Genomic DNA, 27788 nt, shown 5'->3' on the forward strand with positions numbered 1-27788 from the left:
GCAGTAACTCTTGTCAAATGGCTCATTATTGTTTAGCAAGTCTGCTTTTACCAGTAAGGAAGAGGTCAGAGCAAAGGGTGTACTCTAGGTTAAAATAGTACTTTTTAAAACAAAAATAATGTTTTTATCTCCTAATGTTCCTAATAACATTATAGGTTTTAAATTTTGGTTTGTTTTTTTTTATGGTTAGGATGTTTTTTTATTAGTGAGAGAATTGTTTTTATGACTGTTTTTTCAGTTTCCAGTGTTTCTGCAGTGGGATGCTCTGTAAATAAAGTTATTACTACAATTACGGTTTTTTTAATTGAAAGAAATTTAAAAATGTGGTTTTTATAATTTATTTTGGGTTATTTGCATTTCACTCAGCTATAACAATGAAACTAGGTTAGTATTTTATATACTGATTTTCTTGCTAACACAGTGCTCCCATCTTTGAGTTTCAGACTGTAGAGTGGAATGTTTAAATCTGTACTAGTTGTTCTGATTATTTTGTTTTGTTTTTAATTTCTTGATAACACTGCTGTTAGTAGTAGGTATTGACAACTATTTTTTAGTAAAACACAAACACTGGGATTTAATTACTACTTAGCAGCCCTTTCAAACAGCATACTGAATGGGTTTTTTCTTTAATTACTATACTAGTGTCTTGGGGGCCTAATCCTGCAGATTCTTGGTTGCTTTTAGTCCTTGCTCCCACAAGTAGTCCCAGAATTGCTAGAATTACCAATTTATGTACTACTCATGTGAATAAGAATTTGCAAGTTAATTTCCTTGATGCATAGTCCTGGCCATGCTTAGTATTTTAAAAGTTAGGCCTTGTCTACCCTAGAAAAATAAGTTGACTTTACTGCAGTGGCTCATGTCCACACTGCCCTCCTTGGGTTGGTGGAATGTGTCCTCGCCAGGAGCGCTTCCACTGACCTAAGAGGGTCAGTGTGGGGGAGCTGAGAGCCCAGTTTCTGAGCTTGGCTCCGTGGGTTGGCCCTCCCTCCCCATTCCTCGCTGGGAGCCTCGGGGGAAGCTGCCTGGTGCTTCCCCCTCTTTCCGTTCCCAGGGAGATGCCACCTGGGTCTTCTCACCCTGGGGGAATGGGGTCCAGCTACCCTAGAGTCTCGCCTTCTCTTCCTCCCCCCCCCCACTTTTTCCCTCTGAGCTGGGCAGCTTGGGGTGGCAAAGCACCTGGGCTTCTCACCCTGCTTCCAGCTGGGAGTGGAGACCAGCTGCTCAGCTCTCAGGGGGACTTTCTTGTCAATTTCACCACTCCAGCAGAGAATGATGGGGAACGTGAGGGATGCAGAGTCTACATTGACACTACATAGCCCTAACTAAGCTGACATAAGCAGTACACCTCTCATTGAGGTGGCTTTATTATGCTGGCATAGCAGGGGAGTTACTTTGGTGGGAGGAACATTGTAGTCTGTACACCTCCACTGTTTTGTCAAAAAAAGTTGACTTTTATCGACAAAACTCTCAAATGTAGACCAGCCCTTACTGAGAAATAGAATTAGATATAACTAGATCCAAATATTTAGTGTATTCCCCAAGCAAAATTGCAAATATAAAATTGTTATAAAATTTAAATTTTATATTAAATGAAATTAAAATTTAAATTCTTTATGACAAATAAATAAAATAATCCATTTAAAAATAAACTAGATTCCAAATGAGAAAATATAGATGGAAATCTTAGCTGATGCTTTGGAAACTGTAGGAGAGAAGTTTTAGTGGATGGAAATAGAAAGTATGCTGCTCTTTCTTTTTTTTTTTTGGCATGCATTTAAGGAGAAGTAGATGTAATTTTCAGCTGGTATATCGTATTTTTTCTAAACATTAGTATATACAAAATTGAAATGAAAGAACTGCATACAAATGAAACATAACCATACAGCTCACTCAGTGCTGACATAACCTGCAAATGCTGAAAAATGATGCCTCTTTATGGTTTGCATCACAGATTTGTGAAATGTTACTTTGGAAGACTTGTATACAATTTTCGGTGGTGTTTTTTAATGTACTAGTACAATTGGTGTTGGGTCTTGGTCTAAAATAAATTTAGAATAGCTATCTGTAAATTGTTTATTTGTAATGAGGGTCACAAGTCCATGACATTGGGTCTATGTCTATGCAGTTTTGGAGGCAGACCAAACCTGTCTGTTGTTGGAGCCACACCTGTCCCTCCACCTTTGAGAAACTGCCACATTTTTGTCTGCTGCATCAGTTACAGGCAGGCAGACCAGCTCCTCCTTCTGCAAAGCAATTAAAAAAAGGCGTTTATGTCTCCAGGCTATCACAATCTGCCTTTGTTGGCAGAGGGGATTCCCTTTCTCCCCATAGTCCAGGCCTCCTCTTCACCCAAAGTGCAGCGTGGCAGAGAAGGCTAAGAAGAGAGAAAGCTAGACATTGTGTCTCCTGCACCTCACTGCTGATTGAGTGCCTACAGGGAGATCTATGCCTGTTTTTCAAGTGCTTGCTCATGTCAATTCCATGTTAGGTGTATGCGTGCCCATGTGCATGGCTACTGGAGATTTTTGCCTTAGTGGTATCTGGCGCCCCCTGGAGCTCTGCACTCATAGCAGAATATGAGGCGCCACTGGCCTTGCGCCCCCTCAGTTCCTTCTTTCCGCCCATGACGGTTACTGGAACACCTCTCTCTTGCAATGCCAAGTGTTTCAGTAGGGATTGATCGTTGTTATAAATTCTTTTTCTTGTATACAGATAAGAGTTAGTTAATTTAGTGGTCCTGCTAGGTACATCCACCTCAGGATGGGACATGCCCCATTCCCCGGGCTTTAAGCAGTATTCTGTTTGCCATAATCCTTTCCTGCTTAATGACCGCCACAATAGTTGTTTGAAGTGTTTAGGGGAGACACAGAGAAGAGACAAGTGCAAGATCTGTAAGGGCTTCAGACCGCAAACTAAAAAAGACAGGAACACTCACCTGAAAATCCTCAGAACCATGGCAGTGGGTATCATAGACATGAGAAGGCTTAGCCTTCCCAAACAGCCAGGGGTGGACCCACCCATGCTCCGCCTTGAAGCCCCACCCCTTCCTGCTATGTCCCACTCTTCCCCCATTGCCCCAGCCCAGTTAGGCAGGCATGCAGCAGCTCTTCCAACCCTGGCTCAGCCTCACCCCTGAAGCAGGCCAGAGCTGGGGCTAGGGCGTGCCAGCCATTGGTTTGGACCAGCCGGCACTCTGGGGGCTGGGGCCACACCTGACTGGCACTCTGGGGGTTCGGGCTGCCCAGTGGCAGGGGTGTGCTGGGGCCAGCTACTCAGGTCACCTGGCAGGCTAGGACTAGGTGGGCAGGGGCGGGCGGGCTGGGACTTGGGCTGCCTGGCGTGGGGATCCTCCAGCTGTGGTAGTGGTTTTGGGGCTCCGGTGAGGGAGGGGTTGGAAAGGGCATGGCCTTAAGTGGAAGTGGCAAGGCCGTAGGCTAGCCTCCCCAAACAGGGTGTTCAGGCACTGGCCATGCTCAGAACTCTCCCGTTCAGACTTGGTGCTGAGTACTTCAGTGTTGGTGCAGAGCACACAGCCGGCACCAGGCCCCTTTTGATGCCATTTGCTTTTGCCAGTACTGAAGAAACTGAAGAAGAAACAACATACGGACAGAGGTTGTTTCCCCGTGTCTAAAGAGGACAAGAAGGTGGGTTCGGGCAAAGGACCCTCATCAAGCCCACATCATAGCCTGGCAGGAGCTAGCTTCCCCATCAAGGGCTTTGAGCCCACTGAGGGAACCACCTTGGAAGCAGAAGGGGGGCCCTCCGTTTGGTGGTACCTTCGACGTTGGAGGCCTTTCAAGCAGCCAGGGACCTCATGGCCTACCAGTGCCGCCCACTTCCTGGGACCTTCCCACAACAACAGCACCAGCCTCTAGAGGAAAACCCATGATGGGTCCATCACAGTGGTTGGCCAACTGGTGCTGCTCCTCTGAATCCCGGTACCAGTCAGTAATGCTTCGGCCCTGGTCTCCAACACCCCGGCGAAGGACTCAACAACAGTCTCGAGCCCCATGTGCCCGGTCCCTGGTTCCGAGGTGCAAGTCTCTGGCTGTGTGTCACCAGTCCCTGTCACCACAGCACCAGTCTTCATCATTCAGACACCGGTCACTAAACGGCGTGACGCCAGTCACAGGACCCCCGGTGTTGATCTTCATTGCCCATTCCCCGATGCCACACTATTCGCTGCCATCTTGTCGCTCTTCCCCTGTGCAGTATTGATCCCGGGAAGCCCAAAGCTAATCACATTCCCTTTGGCTCCATTCCCCAATGCCACGTTGCAGCGATCAGGTGGAAGCGCAGTCCACTCCATCATGCTTCCTGAGGGAACAACCATCCTTCTTGGAATCAGAAGGATAACCCAGCCACCAATCCCATAAGCACCAGTCATCGAGTGCACAGGCCTTGGATACGGGCCCCGTGGCAGGGAACTGGCCTAAGGGGCAATGGTTGGTCCAGTGGCTATACTGGAATCCATGGGGGATCCCCATGATGCCAGTACCTTATTCCTACCAATTATCCGCAGCTGCTTCTGAGAGGTGGTTCGTGGTACTGACTGGCCCGTTGATGGAGCAGGATTCAGGTTCTGACGCCAGCACCGAACCGCAAGATCTGGCACCGGGATCAGCTCCTGTGGAAGAGGAGGAAATGCTATCCCTTCCCACAACGATCCCGTCATCCTCCTCATCTCTGGTTGCTGGCCCTACTCCTCCAATTCCTCTAGATGACTTTCGGGCCCATCAGGATCTCCTCAAAAGGATCGCCACCTACCTGGGGTTAGAGTCAGGGGAACTCACAGAACCTGCGGGCAGCCTCTTCAATACTCTGGCAATAGCTGCACCAACCCAGGTCACATTGCCAATGCATGAGGGAGTGCTTAAGGTGGTCAGGGCCTCATGGCAGACCCTGTCCTTCCTGCCACCGATATCTAAAAGGGCCAAAAAGAAATACTATGTGCCAGCCAAGGGGTATGAAGCTATTTTCTTGCACGTGCCCCCATTATCCCTGGTGGTGGCAGACGTGAATGAGAAGAACAGGCAGGGGGCCAGGTGAGCTCGACCCCCAAAACAAAGGACGCAAAGAAGCTGGATCTGTACGGAAGAAAGATTTATTCCACAGCCAGCCTTCAGCTTAGAATCTGCAACCAGCAAGCATTGCTGGGGAGACCTAACTATAACTTGTTGGACTTGATGGCTAAATTCAGGGACTTGCTCCCACAAAAGGCTGGGCAGAAGTTCGCTTCCATCCAAGAGAAAGGCAAGGCTGTGGCTAGAACCTCCATACAAACAGCACTAGACACAGTGGCTTCAGCAGTGTCTATGCGCAGATGCTCCTGGCTGCAGTCATCAGGGTTATCCTAGGAGGTGCAGAAGTCCATGCAGAACCTCCCTTTTGAGAACAATGCCCTTTTTTTTTTTTTTTTTTTTTTGGAGCCGAGTGAGGCCAGGCTCCATGGCCCAAAAGATTCAAGGGCCACTCTACACTTTCTAGGGCTGTACACCTTGCAGGCCTCTCGGAAGCAATTCTGCCCTCTCCTGCAACAGCCTAGATTCTCAGGACTGCCACAATATGGTTCCTATAAGAGAGAGAGACAGATGCTTTAAATGTCCCTGCCCTGCACCAGCCTCCTCCTCCACAGTGCAACCCCCTGCGTGCCACCCAAGTGGGTCGCACCAGTCATTTTGAGGGTGCGCCCAAGCACATGATCCCAGTCTCCCTTCAAGATTCACGTCCCCATTTATTTCTTAACCACCTGTCTTCTTTTCTTCCTGCACAGCCCCAAGTTATTGGACCATTGGGTCCTCAACACTAAATCGAATGGTTACACCTTTCAATTCTCTTCAGTTCCCCCCTCCCACCCTCGTTCACCATCTCTTCAGGGAGCCTTCTCAGAAGTAACTTCTCGTCCAGGAGGTGGAAAACCTTCTTTGGGTGGGAGGCCATGGAGGAAGTCCCTCAAGACATGAGGGCAAAAGGGTTTTACTCCTGTTTACTTTCTTATCCTGAAGGCCAAGGGAGGCCTCAGACCTATCCTGGATCTACACTGTCTCAACAGATATCTCAAGAGGCTGAAGTTTCGCATGGTCTCCCTAGCCTCCATCATCCCTTGGATTCACGGGACTGGTATGCTGCCCTCAACATAAGAGATGTTTACTTCCGCCTCTCCATCTTCCCCGGTTACAGAAGATTCCTCTGGATCGTGGTGAACCAGCGCCATTATCAAGTCACAGCACTACCTTTTGGCCTTTCATCCGCCCCAAGGGTCTTCACAAAATGCATGGCAGATCTACTCCTAACTGGATGACTGGTTCATCAGAGGCAAGTTGCAAGCTCAGGGTCAGTGCAGCATCAGTCTGGTACAGGCCACCTGCTAATGTCTGGGCCTGCTCAAGAACAAGCAGAAATCAACTCTGTCTCTGGTCCAGTGGATAGGGTTTATAAGTGCAGTCTTGGACTCCACCCAGGCTGGGGCATTCCTCCCAGATCCCAGGTTCTGAGCCATTTCAGACCTCATCTCTCATGTTCGCACTCACCCTCTCACGACTGGCAGGACATGCTGCAAGCTGCTGCGCCACATGGTAGCCTGCACTTATGTTGTCCAGCATGTGTGTCTGAGTCTCAGACCACTGCATTCGTGGCTAGTGTCAGTCTATGCCCCCGGCAGACACAGTTTGGATTGGGTGGTCACTCCCACCGCTCATCCTATCATCCCTCACTTGGTGGACAGACCCTCAGGCAGTACTGACAGGAGTACCTTTTTGAAGGACCAACCCCTTGGTAATGCTGGTCTCTGACATCGGATTTGGGGTGGGGAGCCCATCTCTATTATATCAGCACACACGATCTCTAGTCACGGGCGGACTGCTTCCTCCATATAAATGTCAGAGAACTCAAGGCGATACCTTTGGCTTGTCAGGTTTTCCTTCGTTGCCTGACAGGCAGAACAGTTCAAGTTCTAACAGGCAGCACTGCCACAATGTTTTATATCAACAAGCAAGGCAGAGCCCATTCACGAGCCTCATGTCAAGAAACCCTCCACTTGTGGGACTTTTGTGTGCAGGGCGACATTCATATCATGGCTTCACATTTTCTGGGGACCAAGAATGCCCTAGCAGATCTCCTCAGCAGGTCCTTTTTGTCTTGTCATGAGTGGTCACTCCACCTGGAGGTTGCCACCATGATTTTCCAAAGGTGGGGGACTTTCCAAGTAGACCTGTTCATGTCCAGACAGAACAGGAAGTGCCACCAGTTCTGCTCCATCTGCGGACTTGCCAGAGGCTCTCTGTCAGACGCCTTCCTGCTCTCATGGCAGGGATGTTGTTGTACGCCTTCCCCCAGATAGCGTTGGTTCAGAGGGTCCTGCCGAAGATCAAACGAGACAGGGCAAACGTGATTCTGATAGCCTTGGCATGGCTGCAATAGCACTGGTTCAGCACTCTGCTGGAGCTCTTAATGGCAACCCCGCTGGAACTGCTACTTTGGTCGGACCTTCTGTTCCAGGACCACAGATGTCTGCTGCATCCGGACCTTGCATCCGTGTACCTGACAATGTGGCTGCTGCATGGCTGAACACGGGAGGAGCAGGCTTGCTCAGTGCAAGTTCAGCAGGTTCTGATGGGCAGCAGAAAACCTTCTACCAGAGCAACATACCTGGCCAAATGGGAAAGGTTTTCCTGTTGGGACTCGGACTGGAAACGTTCTCCTCACCAAACCTCAGTACAGTCTATATTAGACTACCCGTTTCATCTCAAGCATCAAGGCCTAGCCCTTTCGTCACTTACGGTTCACCTGGAGACTATTTCAGCCTTCCATCCTCTGGTCCATGGTAGATCAGTTTTCTCTCATGGTATGACGATCAGATTCTTAAAAGGCCTAGAGAGACTTTACCCATAAGTCAGAGATCCTATTCCTACCTGAGACCTGAATCTAGTCCTTTCAAGGCTCACGAGTCCCCCCTTCAAGCCATTAGCTTCCTGCTCTCTGCTGCTTCTCCCCTGGAAGGTGTCCTTCCTGGTGGCAATCACCTCTGCATGAAGGGTTTCTGAGATCAGACAAGGTCCAGCTCCGACCCCACTATTAAACACTGTTTTTTTTCCTCTAGTGAAATATTACTTAAGCTATCTGGTGCTCAGCAAAAATCATTATTGTAATGGAAGAGCAAGTAGTTCAATTGGCTTGCTTACGTTATGTGCCTCTGGAGGCTAATCTCTAGTCACCACCTCTTTAATTTGTGGACTACTTAAAATAATTGGCTCTTAGTCTATTGAGGCAGTGAGTAGCTATGATTGCTGAGTGGAGGGGTTTAATCACAGCATAGTTGCTGTCAGAACATGGCATCTCTTTTCAGGAAAGGTTTTTAATAAAAGCAGCAGGGGGAGATTTTTAATCCTATAACAACTTCTCTACTTCCACATTTTGGGTCATTAGCAGAGAGTGAGCCCAGAACCTTCAGTTAGATCTGATAGAAAAATGGGAGAGTGTCCATTCTCCACATGCTGCTTCCTCTTCTTCTTTTGCACTGGGGAAGCGGTGCGATGCCGATCACGGCTGGTGCCGGCGGTGCACTCTGTACCGACCCCATGCTTGGTACTGAGACGGAGCGGGTCGGATCAGAGACCGGGTGAAGCACTGCCTCCATGAGCAAGGCTTTCAAATGGATTTCTCTGTCCTTTTGAGTCCTTGGTTTGAAAGCCTTGCAGATCTTACACTTCTTCCGATGGGCTTTCCCCAAACACTTCAGACAGCTGTCGTGAGGATCGCTGAGTGGGAAAGCCTTTCTGCAGGAGGCACGTGGTTTGAAGCCTGGTGACTGGGGTCCGGTCTCAGCTAAGTCACATCCGGGATTACCTTAAGTCTCTAACTACCACTGTTAACGACTACTTAACTAAACTATCTAATGATACTAACAGAAACAGTAAAGTCCAGAACAAGGGGAATTAGCACTTGCGAAGCAAGCAAGGGTAGTTCCAGCAACCGTCACTGGCAGAAAGAAGGAACTGAGGGGGCATAGGGCTGGCAGCACTTCATATACCGCGGCATGTGCGCGGGGCTCCAGGAGGTGTCGGAGCCGGCCCTGGTAGCCGTGCATGGAGGTGTGCACACACCTGCAATTGAATGGAGATGAGCAACACATCTCGAAGAACAGCAGTTACTGGTAAGTAACCCTGTTTTGTCGTGGGTGGGGAAAAAACCTCCCAAAATAATTTTTAGTCCATCAGTTTAAAGAAGGAATAAATGAAAAATCATTTGAATTATTTGCCAATTTTTAATGAGCACTTCCTTTAAAAAATATTTGTTTTTTATATTTTGCCCCTTTTTCTCCTTTTTATTTTGCCAAAGTGGGTGGAAATTGCTATTTCTTAACTAGTGTTCAAATTTGGGGACGCACACATTCTTCATTAAAGACTGTTTATAATTCTACTTTGAAGTTTTACATCAAAACAGGTTTGGAGCTACCTGAGCACAGAAAGACTTAATGGGCCAAATCTTCAGCTTGTGTAAATCAGTATAGTTCTGTTGACTTCAGTGGCTCAGCTATGCCGCTTACAAGAGTAGATGATCTGACCCAACATTTTTATGTGGCTTTTGCCTTAAAAGAATACTGTATGGCTTTTCTTTTCCCCCCTGACTTGGATATCTTACAAAAACAATGCTGGGGCATGTGGATTTTTTTGTGTGGTTTGTTTATAAACATTCCAAAGTTCATCAGCGGGCTGAGACAAAGCATGAGAAATCCAGATGTAAAGGAAAATATGAAGTTGTCTCTTTTTTCTTTTTTTTTAAGAATGGAATGGTTTTAGCTGTAGTGTTTGTACCACAAACCTATATATGATCTTAAACAGATGTTTTCATACCTACTAAGATAAGTATTCCTGGAAAATGATAGGAAAAGGTTATACTGAACAGCAGTTTTAGTTCAGTAGTAGTTTCAGGTTTTCATTTGAGATATATGCTTGGATGTTTGTTTTAAAATTGTAACAGACTGTTAGAATTAGAGACTGACAAACATCTGTCAGGGATGGTCTCTAGATAATGGTTGGTCCTGCCATAAGTGCAGGGGTCTGGACTAGATGACCTCACAAGGTCCCTTCCAGTTCTATGATAATATCTGTGATGTCAAGTTGGTATGTATTTGTGTTGGCCAGTTATCCTTTTACCATAACTTGTAATTTTTTATAGGTATGTCTGGTAAATTTTAAAAGCAAATGTTAAACCTTTAAAACTTCTGAAAATGGAGGAAAATCTTACATGTAAGTCAGGACAATCAAATATTATGCCTTTTAAAATAATATTACTTGTTGGCAATCAGTGTGACAGAGATTTCTATAGAAAGGCAAGGTGGGTGAGGTAATATCTTTTATAGGACCAGATTCTGTTGGTGAAAGAGACAAGCTTTCGAGCTTCCAGAACCTGAAGAAGAGTTCTTTTCTCCAGGTAAATTGAGCTAACTTATTCCCTTGGGGCACAGTTAGCCTTCGGGCTAACCTAAAGGACTGGATGGACAATGATTCTAAATATAAAACTGAGATGAGAAGAAAAGTATCTGAATTTCTGAAGTACTGCAATTCCCGTGAGCTACTTGTCTCTTTTCAGTTATGAAAAAGGCTTTATAACTTTGTTCAGTCACATTATTGCACAAACATAAAAATTTGCTTTGTTAATCAGACTGAATAAATAACTCATTGAAGTAATCATGTGCATTTCCAAGTAATTTTTGTTCAATAGTGTCCTTCAAGGAAAACACACAACCAATCTAATATAAAACTACAAATCTCTGAATTGAGATATTCTGCAAAAACCCTCTCTTTCTTGCTCTTATATGCATGTTTATAAAGCCAAAAAATAAAACTGTGTAAAACTGATTTATATAGAAAATGTAAGTAATGACTGTCAATTAAGTTATTTTAACTTGATTGTTTTTTCAGTAAGTTTGAACTTTTGCAGTCCAGTGTGTTAGGGGTAGTACATTACATAGCATTTTGTTTTTGTTTTTTCATGGTGACTCCTTGGTAGTCATTGAAACAACAGGTGCTTCTTAGGTATCATTTCTTCCTGCCATCCTTCTGGCTGGATGTTTTTCAAGTGTAACAGATACGATCATAATATTCTGATTGAGTGGTGGTAGGAAATTAGGATTGTGTTTACATAACAACATGCTATGTTTGTCAGACTATATGTAACCAGAAGCAGTTTATTTCCTTAAGCAATATTATATGAAAGCTGTATAGAGTGGACTGTCTTGCAGAGTAAAAATTTGTTAGATTTAAAGTATAGTAAGGTTACATTTTGCAGATTGCTAAAAGCTGTTTAGTATGCTGTTTTGAAAATAATGTGCATGCCTTAGCAACTTTCTGGCTTTACTGGAACAACATGTGGCTTAATGCTCATGGAAATACTGACCTGCATAATAGTAGACTGTTAAAGTTTCACTCAGCCACATATTTCATTTTAACTGTTCGGTGCTGAATACAGCAGAAGTTGGACACACAAAAGTCAGAATGTTAGATTGACTCTTCAATTCTAATGAAACGGAGGGAAGTTTAATATGTTGGCTTGCTTTTCTAAGCCTGTGCCAGAGACTTCTGACAGGAAGGGAAGATTAATGTTAGCAGGCTAAAGCATGGTACTGATTACTATAGAATGCTTCAGGCCAGCCCACCAGTGGGACTGTGCTGTGATTTGCAGTACAAGGGAAGGCTTTGTCCAGATTTATCAAATGCCACATTTCTTACTAGCTGCTTGCCAGAAAAGCACAGCAGGCATGCTAGAAATGTCCTTTCCCTGTAAGGAAACTACTTCAATGGGATACAGCAACTTAGGAAACAAGAAAATTCATGTTTTCCTCTGGAAAACAGATCTTATACTCTATTTTTCAGAACTGGGATTTTTTTATTTTTGGGAACCTTTTGTAAAAAAGATGAAATTGTATTTGCAAAAATTATCTAAGTGATACTCAAGTTAGTCCCCAAAAGTTAGATTTTTGTAGCATCTGCAAAAACAAATTACAAATAAGGTTTTAATAAAATAATGAAAATGGCCTATATGATTTCACTGTTCAAGCTGAGTAAAGTGCAGAAAGTTAACTAAACTAATGGTGAAAAGTAAATCAGGTTAGCAGAGGGGAATTGTGATGATCAATTCATGTACAGTGATTTAATTATGTGAAATGCTGTGAATTAAAGCTAAAAGCATTTTAAAAATCTAAAGGTACTAACAAAGGTGCAGACATCTTATTAAATGTGACTGTGTGACTTACTGAGTATCCTTTGTAAGCAACACTTGTTGATTTGTAGATTCTCCCAGTCCCCTATTAGCTAAGGATTGTAATTTATGCTTGACATTTTCTCAGTGGTTATGACCAAGTAATAGGCCAACTGGAAAAGTATATTAAAGAGGTTCAGAATGCACAGAAGCTATGTAACATGTAATCTCATATGGATCATCATGCATTTTATTACCCAGATAGGAAAGTTTTGACTATCTATCTATCATCTATCTATCTATCTATCTTCAGTTGTAGAAAACAGAAGTTTGGGGACCTTTTTTTTTAGTATTCTGATCTTTTCCTGTTGTGGTGAGATAGGAAGAAGATGCGCTTTGTACAGTCCTTACAGTTGCTCATAGCTAGTGATCTCTGGTGAAGTGGTCTTAAATTCTCAGTGGTGACAGCTATATTGTCCAAACTGCAGAATGAATATGGCACTAACTGTTACCAAGGAGGAACATAAATATCACAAGGGAGAAAAAGATAACTCAAAATGAAGAGACTGTCAATAAATACTATGATCTTGCTCTTACTGATCAGTTTGGAATTACTGGGCCCAGTTCCCTTCCTGTGTATACCCCAGTTTTACCTTGATGTAACTCTGTTAGTTTAAGTGGGGTTACTCATGATAGACACTGGTGAAAAGAGAAGCCCATCACAGTAGCATTTAACTTCAGAAAAGGGAACTACACAAAAAAGAGGAAGCTAGTTAAAACAGAAACTAAAAGGTACAGTCTCAAAAGTGAAATGCCTGCAAGCTGCATGGAAACTTTTAAAAACACTGCAGTAGAGGCTTAGATTAAATGTATATCCCATATTAAAAAACACAGTAAGAGTATCAAAAAAGAGCCATCTTGGCTAAACAACAAAGTAAAAGAAGCAATGAGAGGCAAAAAGGCATCCTTTAAAAATTGGAAGCTAAATGCTATTTAGAAAAATAGAAAGGAGCATAATCTCAGGCAAGTCAAGTGTAAATGTATAATTTGGCAGGCTAAGAAAGAATTTGAAGAGCAACTAGCCAAAGACTCGAAAACTAACAACAAAATTTTTTTAAGTACATTAGAAGCGGAAAGACCAATAGACAATCAGTGGAGCCATTGGATGATCAAGGTGCTAAAGGACCACTTAAGGAAGATAAGGCCATTGCAGAGAAACTAAATGCATTCTTTGCATCATTCTTCACTGCAGAGGATGTGAGGGAGATTCCCACACCTGTGCCATTAGGTTACAAATCTGACAAACTATACCAGATTGAGGTGTCAATAGAGGAGGTTTGGAAACAAATTGATAAATTAAACAGTAATAAGTCACCAGGACCAGATGATATTCACCCAAGAGTTTGGAAGGAACTCATGAAATTGCAGAACTACTAACTGTGGTATGTAACCTATCATTTAAATCAGCTTCGGTACCAGATGACTGGATGATAGCTGATGTGATGCCAATTTTTTAAAAAAAGCTTCAGGGGCAATTCTGGTAATTAAGGCCAGTAAGCCTGATTTCAATGCCAGACAAATTGATTGATTGAAACTACAGTATAGTAAAGAATAGAATTATCAGACACATAGATGAACACGATTTGTTGGGGGAAGAGTCAAAGTGACTTTTGCAAAAGGGAAGTCATGCCTCACCAATCTATCAGTTGACTCCCTCTCAGAGAATTCTAACGTGGGTGATCCAGTGGATATAGTGTACTTAGACTTTGGCAGCCTTTGACAAGGTCCCTCAACAAAGGCTCTTAAGCAAAGTAAGCAATCATGGGATAAGATGGAAGATCCTGTCATGGATCAGTAACTGGCTAAAATATAGGAAACAACAGGTATGAATAAATGGTCCATTTTTATAATGGAGAAAGGTAAATAGTGGTGACCCTCAGGCAGGGTGGATTGATTTAAATCAAGGTGATTTAAATCACCAAGAGAAAATCACTGATTTAAATCAAGTTTCCTACTGATACTACTTCACATATTCCTTAAACAATGGTGCAAATCTGATCACTAAAACATGTTAATTTACAACTCAATACAGCATTTTACAACCTCTAGCAGGTGTTACTTTGTGTAATATTTTAGATAACTTGATTTTTATTAATTTAGGAAATAGTACATACTACTCATTACCTATGTCAAGCTGCAGATCGCAGCAGCCATACATTAGGAAGGGTAAGAACTAAATCACAGACACAAACACAATAGCACTTATGTTTTATTAAGCTAAATCTTAAATGTTACATAAATGTTTCACATTTGCAATTGCAGCAGTCTTCTGAGTTGCCGGGAGAAGAGGCGACTGAGGGGATATGAGAGGTCTATAAAATCTTGACTGGTGTGAAGAAAGTGAATAAGGAAATGTGATTTACTCCTTCACATAACACAAGTAATAGGGGTCACCCAATGAAATTAACAGGCAGCAGGTTTAAAACAAACAAAAGAAAGTACTCCTTCACACAACGCACAGTCAGCCTGTGGAACTCATTGCCAGGGGATGTTGTGAAGGCCAAAACTATGACAGGGTTCAAAAAAGAACTAGATAAGTTCATGGAGAATAGGGCCATCAATGGCTACTAGCCAGGCTGGGCAAGGATGCAATACCATGCTCTGAGTGTCCCTAGCCTCTGTTTGCCAGAAGCTGGGAGTGGGTGACAGAGGATGAATTACTCAATGATTGCCTGTTCTGTTCATTCCCTCTGAAGCACCTGGCATTGGCCACTGTCAGAAGACAGGATACTGGGCTAGATGAGCCATTGGTCTGACCCAGTATGGCTGTTCGTATGCGCATTCCATCTCCTTGCCATTGCAGTGTGAGGGGGACAGGGAAACTTCCAAGAGGTGGTGGGAGAAAGGATTGGGTAAGGTCATTTGCCTGTAGTGGAATAGTTTTCTGATACTCACTAAGAGGGAGCAGGAGACAATAGAACAGAGGGCTGAGCAGCAGTGGCAAGAGGGAGGGCTCTAATGAGAATAAGAAGAAAGATGAGTGTACTGAAGAGGATTCCTCTGTACTATTTAATTGTTCTATTCTTCCGTTAGAATTGTAAGAGCTGAGAAAGGAGTTAGTACTGCAGTAGCAGTGCTACCTTGGGGAAAAAGACATTATCTTAGAGGAGACAGTATCTGTAGTGTTCCACAGTCTAAACCCATAGCTGCCTGGCAACTGCAGCCTGGTGAAGCAGTCAAGTCAGCTCGTATGAGAACACAGTACAAACAGATGGAATAATACACAGCTGGGTGGGATGGGTGAATTGTTTATATGTAGTTTGCCCCTATTTTGTTTTGTTAGGCAAAGTCTCAACAGAATGGGAAGAATCAAGCTTCTGACTGCCCTCTGCCAACTTTTGGCCTGAACAAGTCAGTAAAATGCAGAAATGCTTATGTATGTCTAAGTGATGCACAATGTTTTTCTAAGTAGATCCCATATTTGCTGAGTATTGACAAACTAGTAACTTGTTCCCTAGTTCAGGAATTTTTATTGCTGCTAACTGCAGTTAATGGGCAGCTTTAAAAATGTATTCCTGTTTTTGTTTTGTTTTTTCTTTTAAAGGATCTGGAATCGTAGCTGCAAACAAGGCTGAGACAGGAGCAACAGAAATTTCTCCTCCAAGTCCTAATCCCTTGAAAAAAGGAGGATCGATTAATTGGCCTTTCCCTGATAAAATAAAATCTCCTAGAACTGTGAGAAAACTTTCAATAAAAATGAAAAAATTGCCAGAACTCAGCAGGAAACTGAGTGTCAAAGGAACCTCAGGCTCTAATAGTTCAGATAATCCTTTGCTGAAAGGTGTCTGTCGGGATGCAAGCCATGCCACATCTTTGTCATCTTCTGGAAACACAACAGCAGCTGCTAGCCGGAATGTTATAAGTCGGTACCATCTTGACAGCAGTGTATCTTCACAACACAGCTACAAAAAGAAAAGCACAGGGAGTTCCAAATCCTCCAGTAAAGGTGGTTACCTCAGTGATGGAGACTCTCCTGAACTTATAACAAAATCGGGTAAACACGGTTCTGTAAGCAGGTTTGGGAAAGGGAAAGAGGCACTTCCAAGTAACAACAATAAAACTGAAATAGACATTGATGCCTTTAGACACTACAGCTTTTCTGATCAACCTAAGTGTTCCCAATACATATCCGGACTTATGAGTGTTCACTTTTATGGTGCTGAAGATTTGAAACCACCTCGGATGGACTCGAAAGATGTCTTTTGTGCAATTCAGGTAGATTCAGTAAACAAAGCAAGAACAGCCTTGCTTACATGCAGGACGACTTTTTTAGATATGGACCACACTTTCAACATAGAAATTGAAAATGCCCAGCACTTAAAACTAGTAGTCTTCAGCTGGGAGCCTACCCCACGGAAAAATCGTGTTTGCTGTCATGGAACAGTGGCTCTCCCCACTCTTTTTCGAGTGACAAAGACTCATCAGCTGGCTGTCAAATTGGAGCCCAGAGGGCTTATTTATGTCAAACTGACTCTCATGGAACAGTGGGAGAATTCTCTTGATGGTCTAGTTGCAGATCGAGAGCCAGTGATATTTGGAGTAGATGCTCGAAAAGTTGTTGAGAAGGAAAATGTCGGCTTGATGGTACCGCTTCTGATGCAGAAATGTATTGTGGAGATTGAAAAGAGAGGCTGTCAGGTATTGTAAACTCTTTAAAAAAAATTCTCCTATATCACCTGGTTGGATTTCTTTTTGCACTGGTACGTTTAGAATTTGAACTGCGAACAAGGGAATACAGTAAGTATGTTTCTCACAGTGTTTCTCTTTTCTTTGCTTCTCCTCTTACTTGGTCTCATAACTTTGTTCAGTGTGCAAATTTCTCCCCTCTCTCATTGTAACATGGTAAGGAACAGTGAGGCTGGGTGAACCCAGCACTTTCAGCTTCTTCATAAGGGAGGCCTGTACTTAATGCCAATGGTGTGTTAGGACTATGGGAACATAAAACTGTAGATTATGGCACTTGGAGATTAGGATTCACCACTTCCTGACTTCCAATGGCTCATGCATAAGAGAGTGCTTCTGCATACATGTTGAAAAAATATAATGCAAAATTCTGAAACACCTAAAATTCAGGCATTGTGCCATCCAAAATAAAGTCATTCGCTGTCTTCCTGGCAAAACTTCAGTTTAGCAAACATATTCATAAACCAATTTGTGAAAGATCAACCCTGATTTGTCCCTTAGCCTTTTCTTTATTTATGCTGCTATGCATAATACGTCTGTCTACCTTTAAGCATAAGCAACTGCTTGGGAAGCCCAAGACTAAAAACTTCTCATGCCAAGTCTGATCTACCTTTCTGTCAGTTGGACAAAAAGGAGATGGAACTCTCATTGACTTCCCCCACACCCCTTTTCTTTTTCTGCCTGCCTGCCATCATGGGGGGGCCGGAATCCCAAGATTATAAGAAACTTTGCAGTCTAGTAGTGTCGAGCAGTGTCTTTTGTTCATTTTGTGTAGTTTCTGGTTGATAGGTCTAGCGGTCACAAAATGTGTGTGAAAAGGAGCATGATATCTTCATCTTCCAATAATACTTCTAATTATAGACAATGAAAAAAATTCTAAAGTAAGGAAGGTGCACAGTTCTGATGGCAGACTTCTTCTCTGGCCAATTTAATTGAAGTTAGCAGAACAGCTTTCACACTGTGCTCTATAACATGTGTGAGGCCTCTCTCATTCAGGGTGTGCCCTTCTGTTTTGCGAACCCTGCAATTCAGAAATAGCCATGCCCACTGGTTTGTTACATTTTTAAATTTTTGCCGTCTTTGCTGAATGGTTCTGAGCCATATGGTTTTACCACTCCCATTTTTTACTTTGGTCATGAGACTCCCATTTTAGCACAGCACTTGCAGACCATAGACTTCTGATAATCTTATATAATATGAATTCATCTTTTCTCCATTGAATGGGAGAGCCACCAATGCGTTTTGTAAATAACCCATGTGGTAGCCCTGCTAAATCTAGAATATCTTTTAGGTGTTTTTAATAATATTTAAAATGTAGACGTGAGTTCTCCTTAATTGTTTTGATGTTGAATATCACTGATAACTCTGTGCTTCAATTGATCTTTGCATTAAAGCTTTTCTCCATTTTGAAAGTGAATGTCAAAGGGCAGTCGTTAGAGCAAATACCCCTCACAGTTTTCAGTTCCAGTGCATTATATAGTATGTCCCACAACTTCAGCCTTTTATTTTTGTAGTTGCTAGCACCTAGTCATGCAGATGATATCGGGCAATCAAGACATTGCTGATCATTGAACAATTGGGATCTGAGTTGTCTTCAGGTTCCTGATGCGTCTAAGCATGAAATGTAATTTGTCTGCCTGCACAAACAAGACCGAGAACATTAAATGTACAGTGCATGTTAATTCCACATTTGACCGATACATTCGGATTTCTTACTGAACTACAGCAGGATGTAAGTTTGTGTTTCTGCTAATGTCACTGCTCTCTGGAGATTTAACAAGCTGTGATGGTAAAACCTTATGGCTAACAGTTGTGTTTGTCTAATATCGGCATAAACAGGGCTGATTGGTGCTTTCAGTTACATGGATGCAACATCCATTGCCTTCATTCCTCAACTCTTCATTTACATCAGTGGGCATTGGATCCAGGTGACTGAAGACTGAATTGGGATCATTAGCATATGGTCAAACAAATGCCCTTTTTTTAAGCCACCATATATAATATAACGGCGAGACTCCTGTGGCACCTTAAAGACTAACAAATTTATTTTGGCATAAGTTTTCGTGGGCAGAAACCCACTTTGTCAGATGCATGAAATGGAAACTTCAGTTTGGTAGGTATATATACACATGCAAGGATGGGTAAGTTACATCACAGTGAGGAGGGCAAGTGGTGTTAACAAGGTAAATCCTATCAGGGTGGATGAGGCCATTCACAACAGTTGATGAGAAGGTGTGAATGTCAAAAGAGGGAACATTATTTTTTGTAGTGGGCTAGCCACTCCCAGTCTCTATTCAGACCTTGTGTGTGTGTGTGTGTGTGTGTGTGTGTGTGTGTGTATAAAAATATATAATATAGGACTTCTGAGTTCTAGTCCCTGCTCTGCTCAGGAGTCACTGTGTAGCTTTAGACAATGAAATAGGGATCAAAATAGCTCACTCTTAAAGGTTCTTTTATGTTTAATTCTTTAATGTTGGAAAAGTGTTTGGAGAAAGGATGTTATCAAAATACAAAGTTATTTTTAATAAATATGGCAAATTAGAGCATGTAGGAGTATATGTGCTAAATGCCCTTCAGTGCATGATAGTCATATCTTTCCTATATACCTGACTGTGTTACTCCAGGAAATACAACCTCCTGCATTGTATAAAACTGTTCATGTAACAGGAAACAATGTGTATGTTGACATAATATCTTAACCAAGAAACAAATCTGTGAAGTGTTATCTGATGCTAGAGTACATCTGTTGTCTCGATACCACAATGGATATGATATCAAATATAATTAAATATTGGTAATGACATAGTTAACTGCTTGTGAAATAAATTATTTTGATTTTATTTTGTTAATTGATTTACAGCATATCCTTGTTTCTTAATACACATAATCTGTGGCCATGTTTCGCAGGTACAAAGCTTGTTTGTTGAAAGTCTTTTTAATCATCAGTAGACTAATATCTGTAGAATTACTTTACAAAGTCCAAGACAAATTTTCTAATCCAAATTATTTTCTGCTTAAACTCAAAGGAGTTACTGTGTTATGAATTAAACAGTTACACTAGCACAAAAGAGGTGAGCTGAACAAGTAGTAAGAGGGTTGCAGTTTCACCTGCACTACTTTGCATTATTCATTGAAATTATGCCCACTCATCAGTGGTTATAAAGAGTAAATGTGGTCAGAGTTCTAATTTGTGTATCACAACAGAAGAAAATGAGTTTGGAAGCTTTCTTTTTAAGAAGCCACTTGAAAGTGAGCAGCAAAGAGTACATAGATTAATGTAAAGACTTCATAATTTTTGTTTTTTCCATTTTGTGCTACTGTTTATTACTCTAGTGTTCCTTTACAAATTATTTTCCCCTTATAGAAAACATTCATTGAAGTTGATTAGGACATTATTCCCCTTCCTTGTCAATAAAAATAAATTTTGTGTGTATGTGTGTGTCTGTAGTCTTTAGGGGAAGGGTTTGTTTGCTTTACACTAATATTTAACACTAAGTCCAGCAATGTTTTATCAGATAGAGTTTTATTAAAACATTTACTCTTAAACAGAACATTACTAACATCTGGTATAGGTACATGGAAGCCTTTTTGTGCTCTTCCTGAGTAACTCAATGATAAACCAAGAGCTTAATAAAAATCACTTTCTGGAAGACATATTGGTTCAGTATGCGTGGCTGTGGACATTAGCTGCATCCATAGAAACAAGCTGATAAGAGACTGAGACCCAGTATTGTGGAGAACATTATTATTTATTTACTATTATAGCCCAGACTATGGACATTGTGCAATATTGATAACACATGTTGCTGTTTGATGTTAAAAGATTTTGCCATATGCTTTTGTTTTTTACTTCAGTTTTTGGGTATGAGTATTTTTTCATCTTTAACTGAAGACATTGTAAAACATCTCATTCTTTTCATGCCAGTTATCTAAGTAGCACTACTCAGTGCTCTGTTACAGGTAAAATGTCACAGTGTGGCCATGATTTCACTTCTAGGTTGTAGGCCTGTACCGATTATGTGGTTCAGCAGCTGTCAAGAAAGAGCTTCGAGAGGCGTTTGAGAGGGATAGCAAAGCTGTTACTCTCTGTGAAAACCAATACCCAGATATTAATGTGATAACAGGTAATGCGCTTGCTTTTGTTTTTAATGTATAACCATGAGAAACCTATATCTAACTAAAGAAAACTGTGCTTTAAAATGGCTCATTGCAATGTCACTCAAACAATCCCTTAACTACACTTTGCTGAAAAGAAAGTGAAGATGAATCCTAACTTTTGTCATGTAAAAATGAGATGTGCCAGTAATAGAGAAACAATGTAAAATTGGCGTATTTACAAGTTGTGGAGAAAGTGGGTAGAGATTTGAAGTGAATGGAGGTCTCCGTGGTATGCCAGACCTTTAAGACTATTTATTCTTTGTATTGTGATAGCCCTAGTCATGGACCAGGACCCTATTGGGTTAAGTGCTGTGCAAACACAGAATGAAAACACAATCCCTGTTCCAAATACCACACAATCTAAGAGAAGAGACAGCTGGTGGATATAGAGAGACGGGAGTACAAAGAAACCTGTCTTATTCACAAGGTTAGGCCCCAGTCCTTGTGCTAATTTTACAAATAGTTTCATTGACTTAATTGGGACTGCTCACAGTACTGAGAGTTAAGCATATCCATAAGGCCTTGCAGAACTGGGGCCTTAGAGTCGGATCCTGATCCCATTTAAGCCAATAGCAAAACTCCCATTGCTTTGTGGGCGGGGTGAGATTAGTGAATAGTGCATAGAAGTTCAAGGTGTACAGTGAGAAATAATTAGCCATTAACCTGATCACATGCATACTGTTTTGTTAGTCACTTACAGAAAATTAACTTGGGGCTCATATATCTAAAGTCTTCTCTTTTAAAAAATGTAAGTTACAGCTGAGGGATGGCTGAGGAGAAGAAAAACTTTATCAGAAGATTTTATGCAATTAACTTCACTGTGTTTTGCTTAATAATATCTTTGCAGAATAGAATTTGACCAACCCTATTTACTGTAGCTACCTCCTTGGCTAGTTTCATTGTTGGTTTTTGATTTCTTTAACAGTGCCAGGTACTGGCTACTCCCCAGAGGCAGGATACTGGATTTAATGATATATTCTTTATTTTGAGAGGTTGCACAATGAATACTCATAAAGCTCTTTTAAAAGATTCTTTTCTTTTAATGAGTTCACAAGAAAAAGTGATGATAATTCTTAGGAGCAGCTTCTTTCAGGACTTTGTTTTGGTCCTGTGTGGCTCTTGATCATTATAAATAAGCATTGGAAATGCAGATGACTGTTACTGCTTAGATTTGTGAATTAACTCCTAGAAACGAGTTTAAATGTGTCATACAGCAGAAACCAACTCCTAATAGTGGGCTGTAACTAAATAATGGCCAAACAGCTACACTGCTAAGGCAAGTTTTGGCTCAATAAAAAATAAAATAGCATCTCTCACCTTAATAAAAAGCCTCATATAGACTGTAAGCCTTTGGCATTTACAGAAGCAATTCAGACACATGGGAGGCTTATAATACAGTTCGTATCCAGAACAACTTGTTATATTTCACAAGCATTCCAATTGCCTATGCAATTCACTACTTCAGGTAACTCTTATAATTGAATTAAACTCAGGTTTGACTTGGGGTAGTACTAAGTGTAGAAAGAAAACCCTGATGTTGCAGCTGCACTAGTCTGGTCCTTCCAGCACAATCCCATAGAATTCAATCAAATAGAAAAGATCACTTCAATTTTGCAAAATACACTGGTGCATGCTTTTGTTGTTCTTTATTGTTAAGCTACATCTGTTTGAATGTGCAGGGTCTCCTGTACTCTCCTGATTTCTTGTTTTGAACTACTGCAGCTTCTTAAATTTTTTGCATTCAACTTCTGTTTTTGAATTTTGAGCTCTTTGGTTTTTAAGCAAGAATCAGATACGTTGCTTTATACATTATAAAATATATGCTGCTCTTTTTCTAAAGAAAAACATGTTTTAAAGAATCACATTTTAAAAAGCATTTGCTACAGCACCTCTCCAGCTCATCGGTTCTGTAACAGTTGGCAGGATTGCTATATGTGTCTGCACACTAAACTAGTAGCTTCCACAAACTGTAACCAGTTCTGTCACTGGTTACATTCTAAACAGGTCAGTCTTTGATGAACCTCTCTAATGCCTGCTCATATATCAGAGGCATCATGCATTCTTACAGAAAAGAATGGAAAGATGTCTGTTAATGTAGGTGAAATAAACATTATCTTTTTGTCGCTGAAGAACAGTTTTTTTTTTTTAAATGTTTTACTGTAGTGTTTGCAATGCTAAGACTGATGTGTATGATTAACACTTTTGTAAGCCAGATCATGTGTTCCCTAAAATATGAATCATGTGCATAAATCTTAGATCTTTTGAAAACTAGTTCTTTATTTGGGCCCATTTTGAAATTTAAGGAGCACTGATTTTCAAAAAGATTATGAAGATATGTTCTTCTTTTGACAGTTCTCCAAAGCCTAAGGAATGATCATATAATGATTAAGTCTTGACTGAGAAATGCTCTTGAGACTAGCACTGGCTTACACGCAATTAATTGTGCTCATGGCTCAAAATAAAGTGGACTGCCAGTTTTAGAAACTAGCCAGTAGTAATGTTGTTGCATCATGTCTGCTTCCATCCATGTGAATTCACATCTCTGAATAAAGCATGTAATACAGTTAACAGTTCAGTGGATCAGAAAAATGAGAAATTAATGAAGTGGATGGTAGTTTCTGCTTACTGCCTAAATTTGTTCTGTGTGCTGAGTGGTTGTGTGAAGGAGAATGCAGTAGTGAGCTGGCAGTCAGGAGAGCAAAGCTTAGATTCATAAAAATAACTGCAGCCTCTTACAGGGCTAATTCAGCAAAGGGAATAGCAAAAGGATTGAGAGGTCAAAGGGTACTCTGTGACTCCAAAACCATTCTGTTATTCGGGGATTAAGCAGGAGAAAGTATTTGAGGATGGGGAAGGAAACGGGACCCTGTGACTGTGGACTCTATTATGTGGAGTTCAACAGAGATGTTTTTAATAAATGGTTGTCAATATTCTTGCTGAATTATAAACTTCAGCTCGATTAGGACACTTCCCTGTTCCTACTGCAAAATAATTCTGATCTTGGATATCTCTCCGAAGAACAATTTGATCTGAAGCACAAAAGAAAAAATTATAGAAAGTTGCTGCTTCTTGCTGCTTCTGCATATGAATAATACCCTGAACCACAATATACAAACATTTTTTGCCAAGTTTATTACATAAATATCCAACACATGGAATACAGGCCTCTCAAATAAGGGAAAGGGGTAGAAATGTGGAATACAAGGCCACGATAAGTCATTTAACAAGGAGTACTGTGACCAAACCATCCACTTAACCACGTGCGGTATGATTTAACAAATAGTACAAATTCAGAGGGAATATGGGCATAGGAAAACATGAAAAATGAGAACACCATACATTTACCCAATGGAACATTAATATTTTTTAAACGTACTGTAAGACTGTTACATGTTGTGTGATGATCTCTAAAGACATGATGATGAATTCTCATCATCTGCTTCTGAGTACTCACTATACATGTTACCTGTCCCCATGTTCTCAAGTTATACTGAATTCAAACAAAAAAACCACCTGAATTCTGTATAATAGTGGGAACCTGGTAGCACATACTACAGTTAAGGTAACTATGTAGCCCTGTGGTTCACTCTCCCTTCTATGTGTCCAAAGTGTTAATTTTGTGGTGTTGGAAATTTCCTTTCTAGGCCTCTGCCCAAAGTGCAATTTTGTTTGTTAAATTTGCACACAATCTCTTCAGCTGTTCCTGGTTTTGGCATTAGTGGGAGGGAAAAGTACTTAGCATAGTGTACCAAAAAAGTACAAAACAAACCAACAAAAAAACTAGCCATGCTTTTTGAAGAGGAACACAGCAGTAAAAAAGCTCTAGTTTGAATCTTGAGATGGATCCTTGAAAGGACATGCCTTTATAGATTTAAATGAAGGGTACAAAGTTTTGATTTTAAAATATATGTTGAGTTGACTCCTGTGTAATCAGTGTGCATGGTATAACGTTTCTATAGGTTGGGAAGTGTGCACTTAAAGTTAGATGCATGTCAGGAATGCACACCCATTTAGCATGTCTGTGGATAAGAGCCTGCTCCTGTTGAAGAAAATTGTGAAATTTACATTGGTTTCAAGAGCAACCACTTTTAGCTTCAAGTGTTTTTCTCAAGGAGTTTATAATCTCAAGCTGAATAGCTCCAGATTTATTTTTTTCCTTTTTCCTCTGTTCTCTCTCTCTCTCTCTGCACTAGTCAACAAGGAAATCCATGGTCACACACTGATATGGCTAGAGCAGCCATTCCCATTCGTTGACATTTCCACGCATCATCTCTTTGGCAACTGTATCTCCAAGTCCAAGAAGTGCAGAACTCATGCAACTCACAAAACATTCCAAGAAATGATCAAGATCATGCCAGATCTTTGTGGTAGTGAATGCAAGGACCTGCTTCTGCAAATTTTCTTGTCAAAATGTGATCCCAGGAAACACTACCTAGTAGGGAATTATTGCTATAGTCCTGATATTAAGATACCTAAATGAGGGACAAACAGAAGACCATTTATAAAGGTCATTTTGGAAAGGGTGGGGGAAGAGAGGGAGGAGGAAAAGGAGAAGAGAAATGAGATTCTGTGGGATGCAGCAACCAGGAAACATTTTGCTATACCTGCTTCTCTATGAGATTCTCTGTCAGTCTGATACAGAATCCCGGGCGCCGGGGGAGTTAACCTCAGCACTTGAAAATTTTTGTCAATGGGTCTAAACTCCTAATACTTCAGGGTGAGCAGTGTTTCAATTATTTACAGTAAAAAAAAGAGCTCCAGGTATCTAGCAAAAAACCACACAGTCCTAGGAAAACAAAGAAACCTCCTAAAGATGTGCAGCTTTTACCTCCCCACTCTACCTGCTTTTATTACTCTCATTTCAAAAACTAAATTTAAAAAAGTCAGTCTCTGTGCCGCAGAATGTCTAAGCAAAGCGTCTTCTTGTGCAAACAGCCACTTTAATTAAATGACAGCTCAATTAAACATTTTAATCTGTTATTTCGTTTTAGCTAGAACTCCCTTTCATAAAATGTTACCATAATTAACCTAATAAATACAGCCTACCTTTGGTTTAGTGGCAACATCTAATGTAAAAAGAGCATGATAAAGCTGGAAGCAGGAAATAAAGAGGTATAATTTTAAATATCTGGCAAACACAGGACTTGTTACTCCCCAAACCATTACAGAAATACCATCATTTTGTGTTCTTTAACAAAGCAAGAGTTGTTATATAGCTCAGTGCAAAGCTTACCCTCTGAGCCAGCTGTAAAGTGAACTGTGCAACTAAAGGTTTTGTTAAGTTAATTTCACGTAATTACAGGAGTGGGGGATTTAATTTTTCTTCCTTAGATGGTCTTCATACCTGGAATATAACTATTGATAAGATGTCTATTTGTAATCTTTGTTTCTATTTCTTTGAAAGAAGATTAAAAAGAAAAATGTACTACATTAAAACAATGTTAAGAAAGAACAGTTAAAATTGTCACAAGTCAGGAAATGGAAAAGCTATGATTCCAAGAGCAACATTAACTCGCACCTATTACACAAATGTACTATTTTCTGTTCCTACTTTTCTGATTAATGCAACATGGCCAAATTAATGCTGCTGTTGAAAGCATAGCTGACTTGTTCCAGTTTTAGCTGTATAACTTTATCAGGGCATTAGTAGTTTTTAACATTAACTGTCTTAGGCTTTTTATTATAGTAGTAATTCTCTACTGGTTAGTGTTTTCTGGAATCACATTTTGACAAGAAAATGTGCAGAAGAGGCGACCGTTGCATTCACAACTGCAGATGTCTGTCGTGATCATAATAATTTCTTGCAATGTTTTGTGAGAGTTGCAGGAGTGCTGCGCTTCTTGGGCTTGGACATACAGCTGCCAAGGAGGTGTTGGGCGGAAATGTCCACAAATGGGAATGGCTGCTCTAGCCGTATCATTCTGTGACCCTGGATCTCCTTGTTGACTAGTATAGCAACTGTAAATGCTCCAGGTGGTTAGAAAGTGGGAGGCCGGGTGGGTTAATGATGTTGTTGAATGGCTGCTCTTTTCTGCTTTGGATTAGAATTAGTATGCAGTGCATGGCTTTCTATTGATCATCAGGCACATTTTATAAACTAAAATCAGAAACAACGAGATGAATAGAAAAAGAATTAATCACTGGGCACAAATGAAGCAATGTGTCACTAGGCTTTGGCAGAGCAGAGAGATTTAGGTCATTCCTAGTTATTGTAGCCCTCCCTTTCCTTTCCTGAGACAGCAGATGTGTGGGAAGGCTACTAGCAGCCTCTTTTCTGCCCCTCCCCTACTTCTTGTAAGTGGCAGGATCCTGGAGTGACACTTTCCAACCTATCCTTGAGAGAACTCTGGATGAGATCACTGGCGGCATGTAGTTTCCATGTGTGCATGTGTCTACCCATACATGCATTTTTCTTCTCTGGGTACCAGGCACCTTTCATATGTCTGGCATCACCTGAATAAGACACTGTAAGTGGGGGCCTCAGTTTAAGTTGATGTAAATACAAAAAAGTTATTCCAGTAATTGAGAACTTTTATTCTATTTTCTCTTTTGGCATTCAGGCTCTGAATAATGCTAGACAGAAGTACTGCACTGCTTTTGTTCTGAAAGGACAGAATCTTTTACAGGAGGTGATAGAGCCACCAACACAGAGGAGCTGGTGTAATAAATAGCACTATTAAGAGCCT

The 27788-nt window shown here is 41.3% G+C and overlaps 1 protein-coding gene across 1 annotated transcript in view; it reads left to right on the forward strand.

Moving 5' to 3' along the window:
- Positions 1-27788, forward strand: part of SYDE2 (synapse defective Rho GTPase homolog 2) — a 50132-nt gene that overhangs the window by 10597 nt on the left and 11747 nt on the right. The window contains exons 3-4 of the mRNA XM_067538548.1: positions 15806-16899; positions 20942-21068. Of these exons, the coding sequence (XP_067394649.1) occupies positions 15806-16899; positions 20942-21068 (1221 nt within the window). The remainder of the gene's footprint in view (positions 1-15805; positions 16900-20941; positions 21069-27788) is intronic.

Source organism: Emydura macquarii, unplaced genomic scaffold, assembly GCF_026122565.2.
Source record: "Emydura macquarii macquarii isolate MOO-44397 ecotype Brisbane River unplaced genomic scaffold, CSIRO-AGI_Emac_v2 contig_480, whole genome shotgun sequence".
NCBI classification, from domain to species: Eukaryota; Metazoa; Chordata; order Testudines; family Chelidae; genus Emydura; species Emydura macquarii.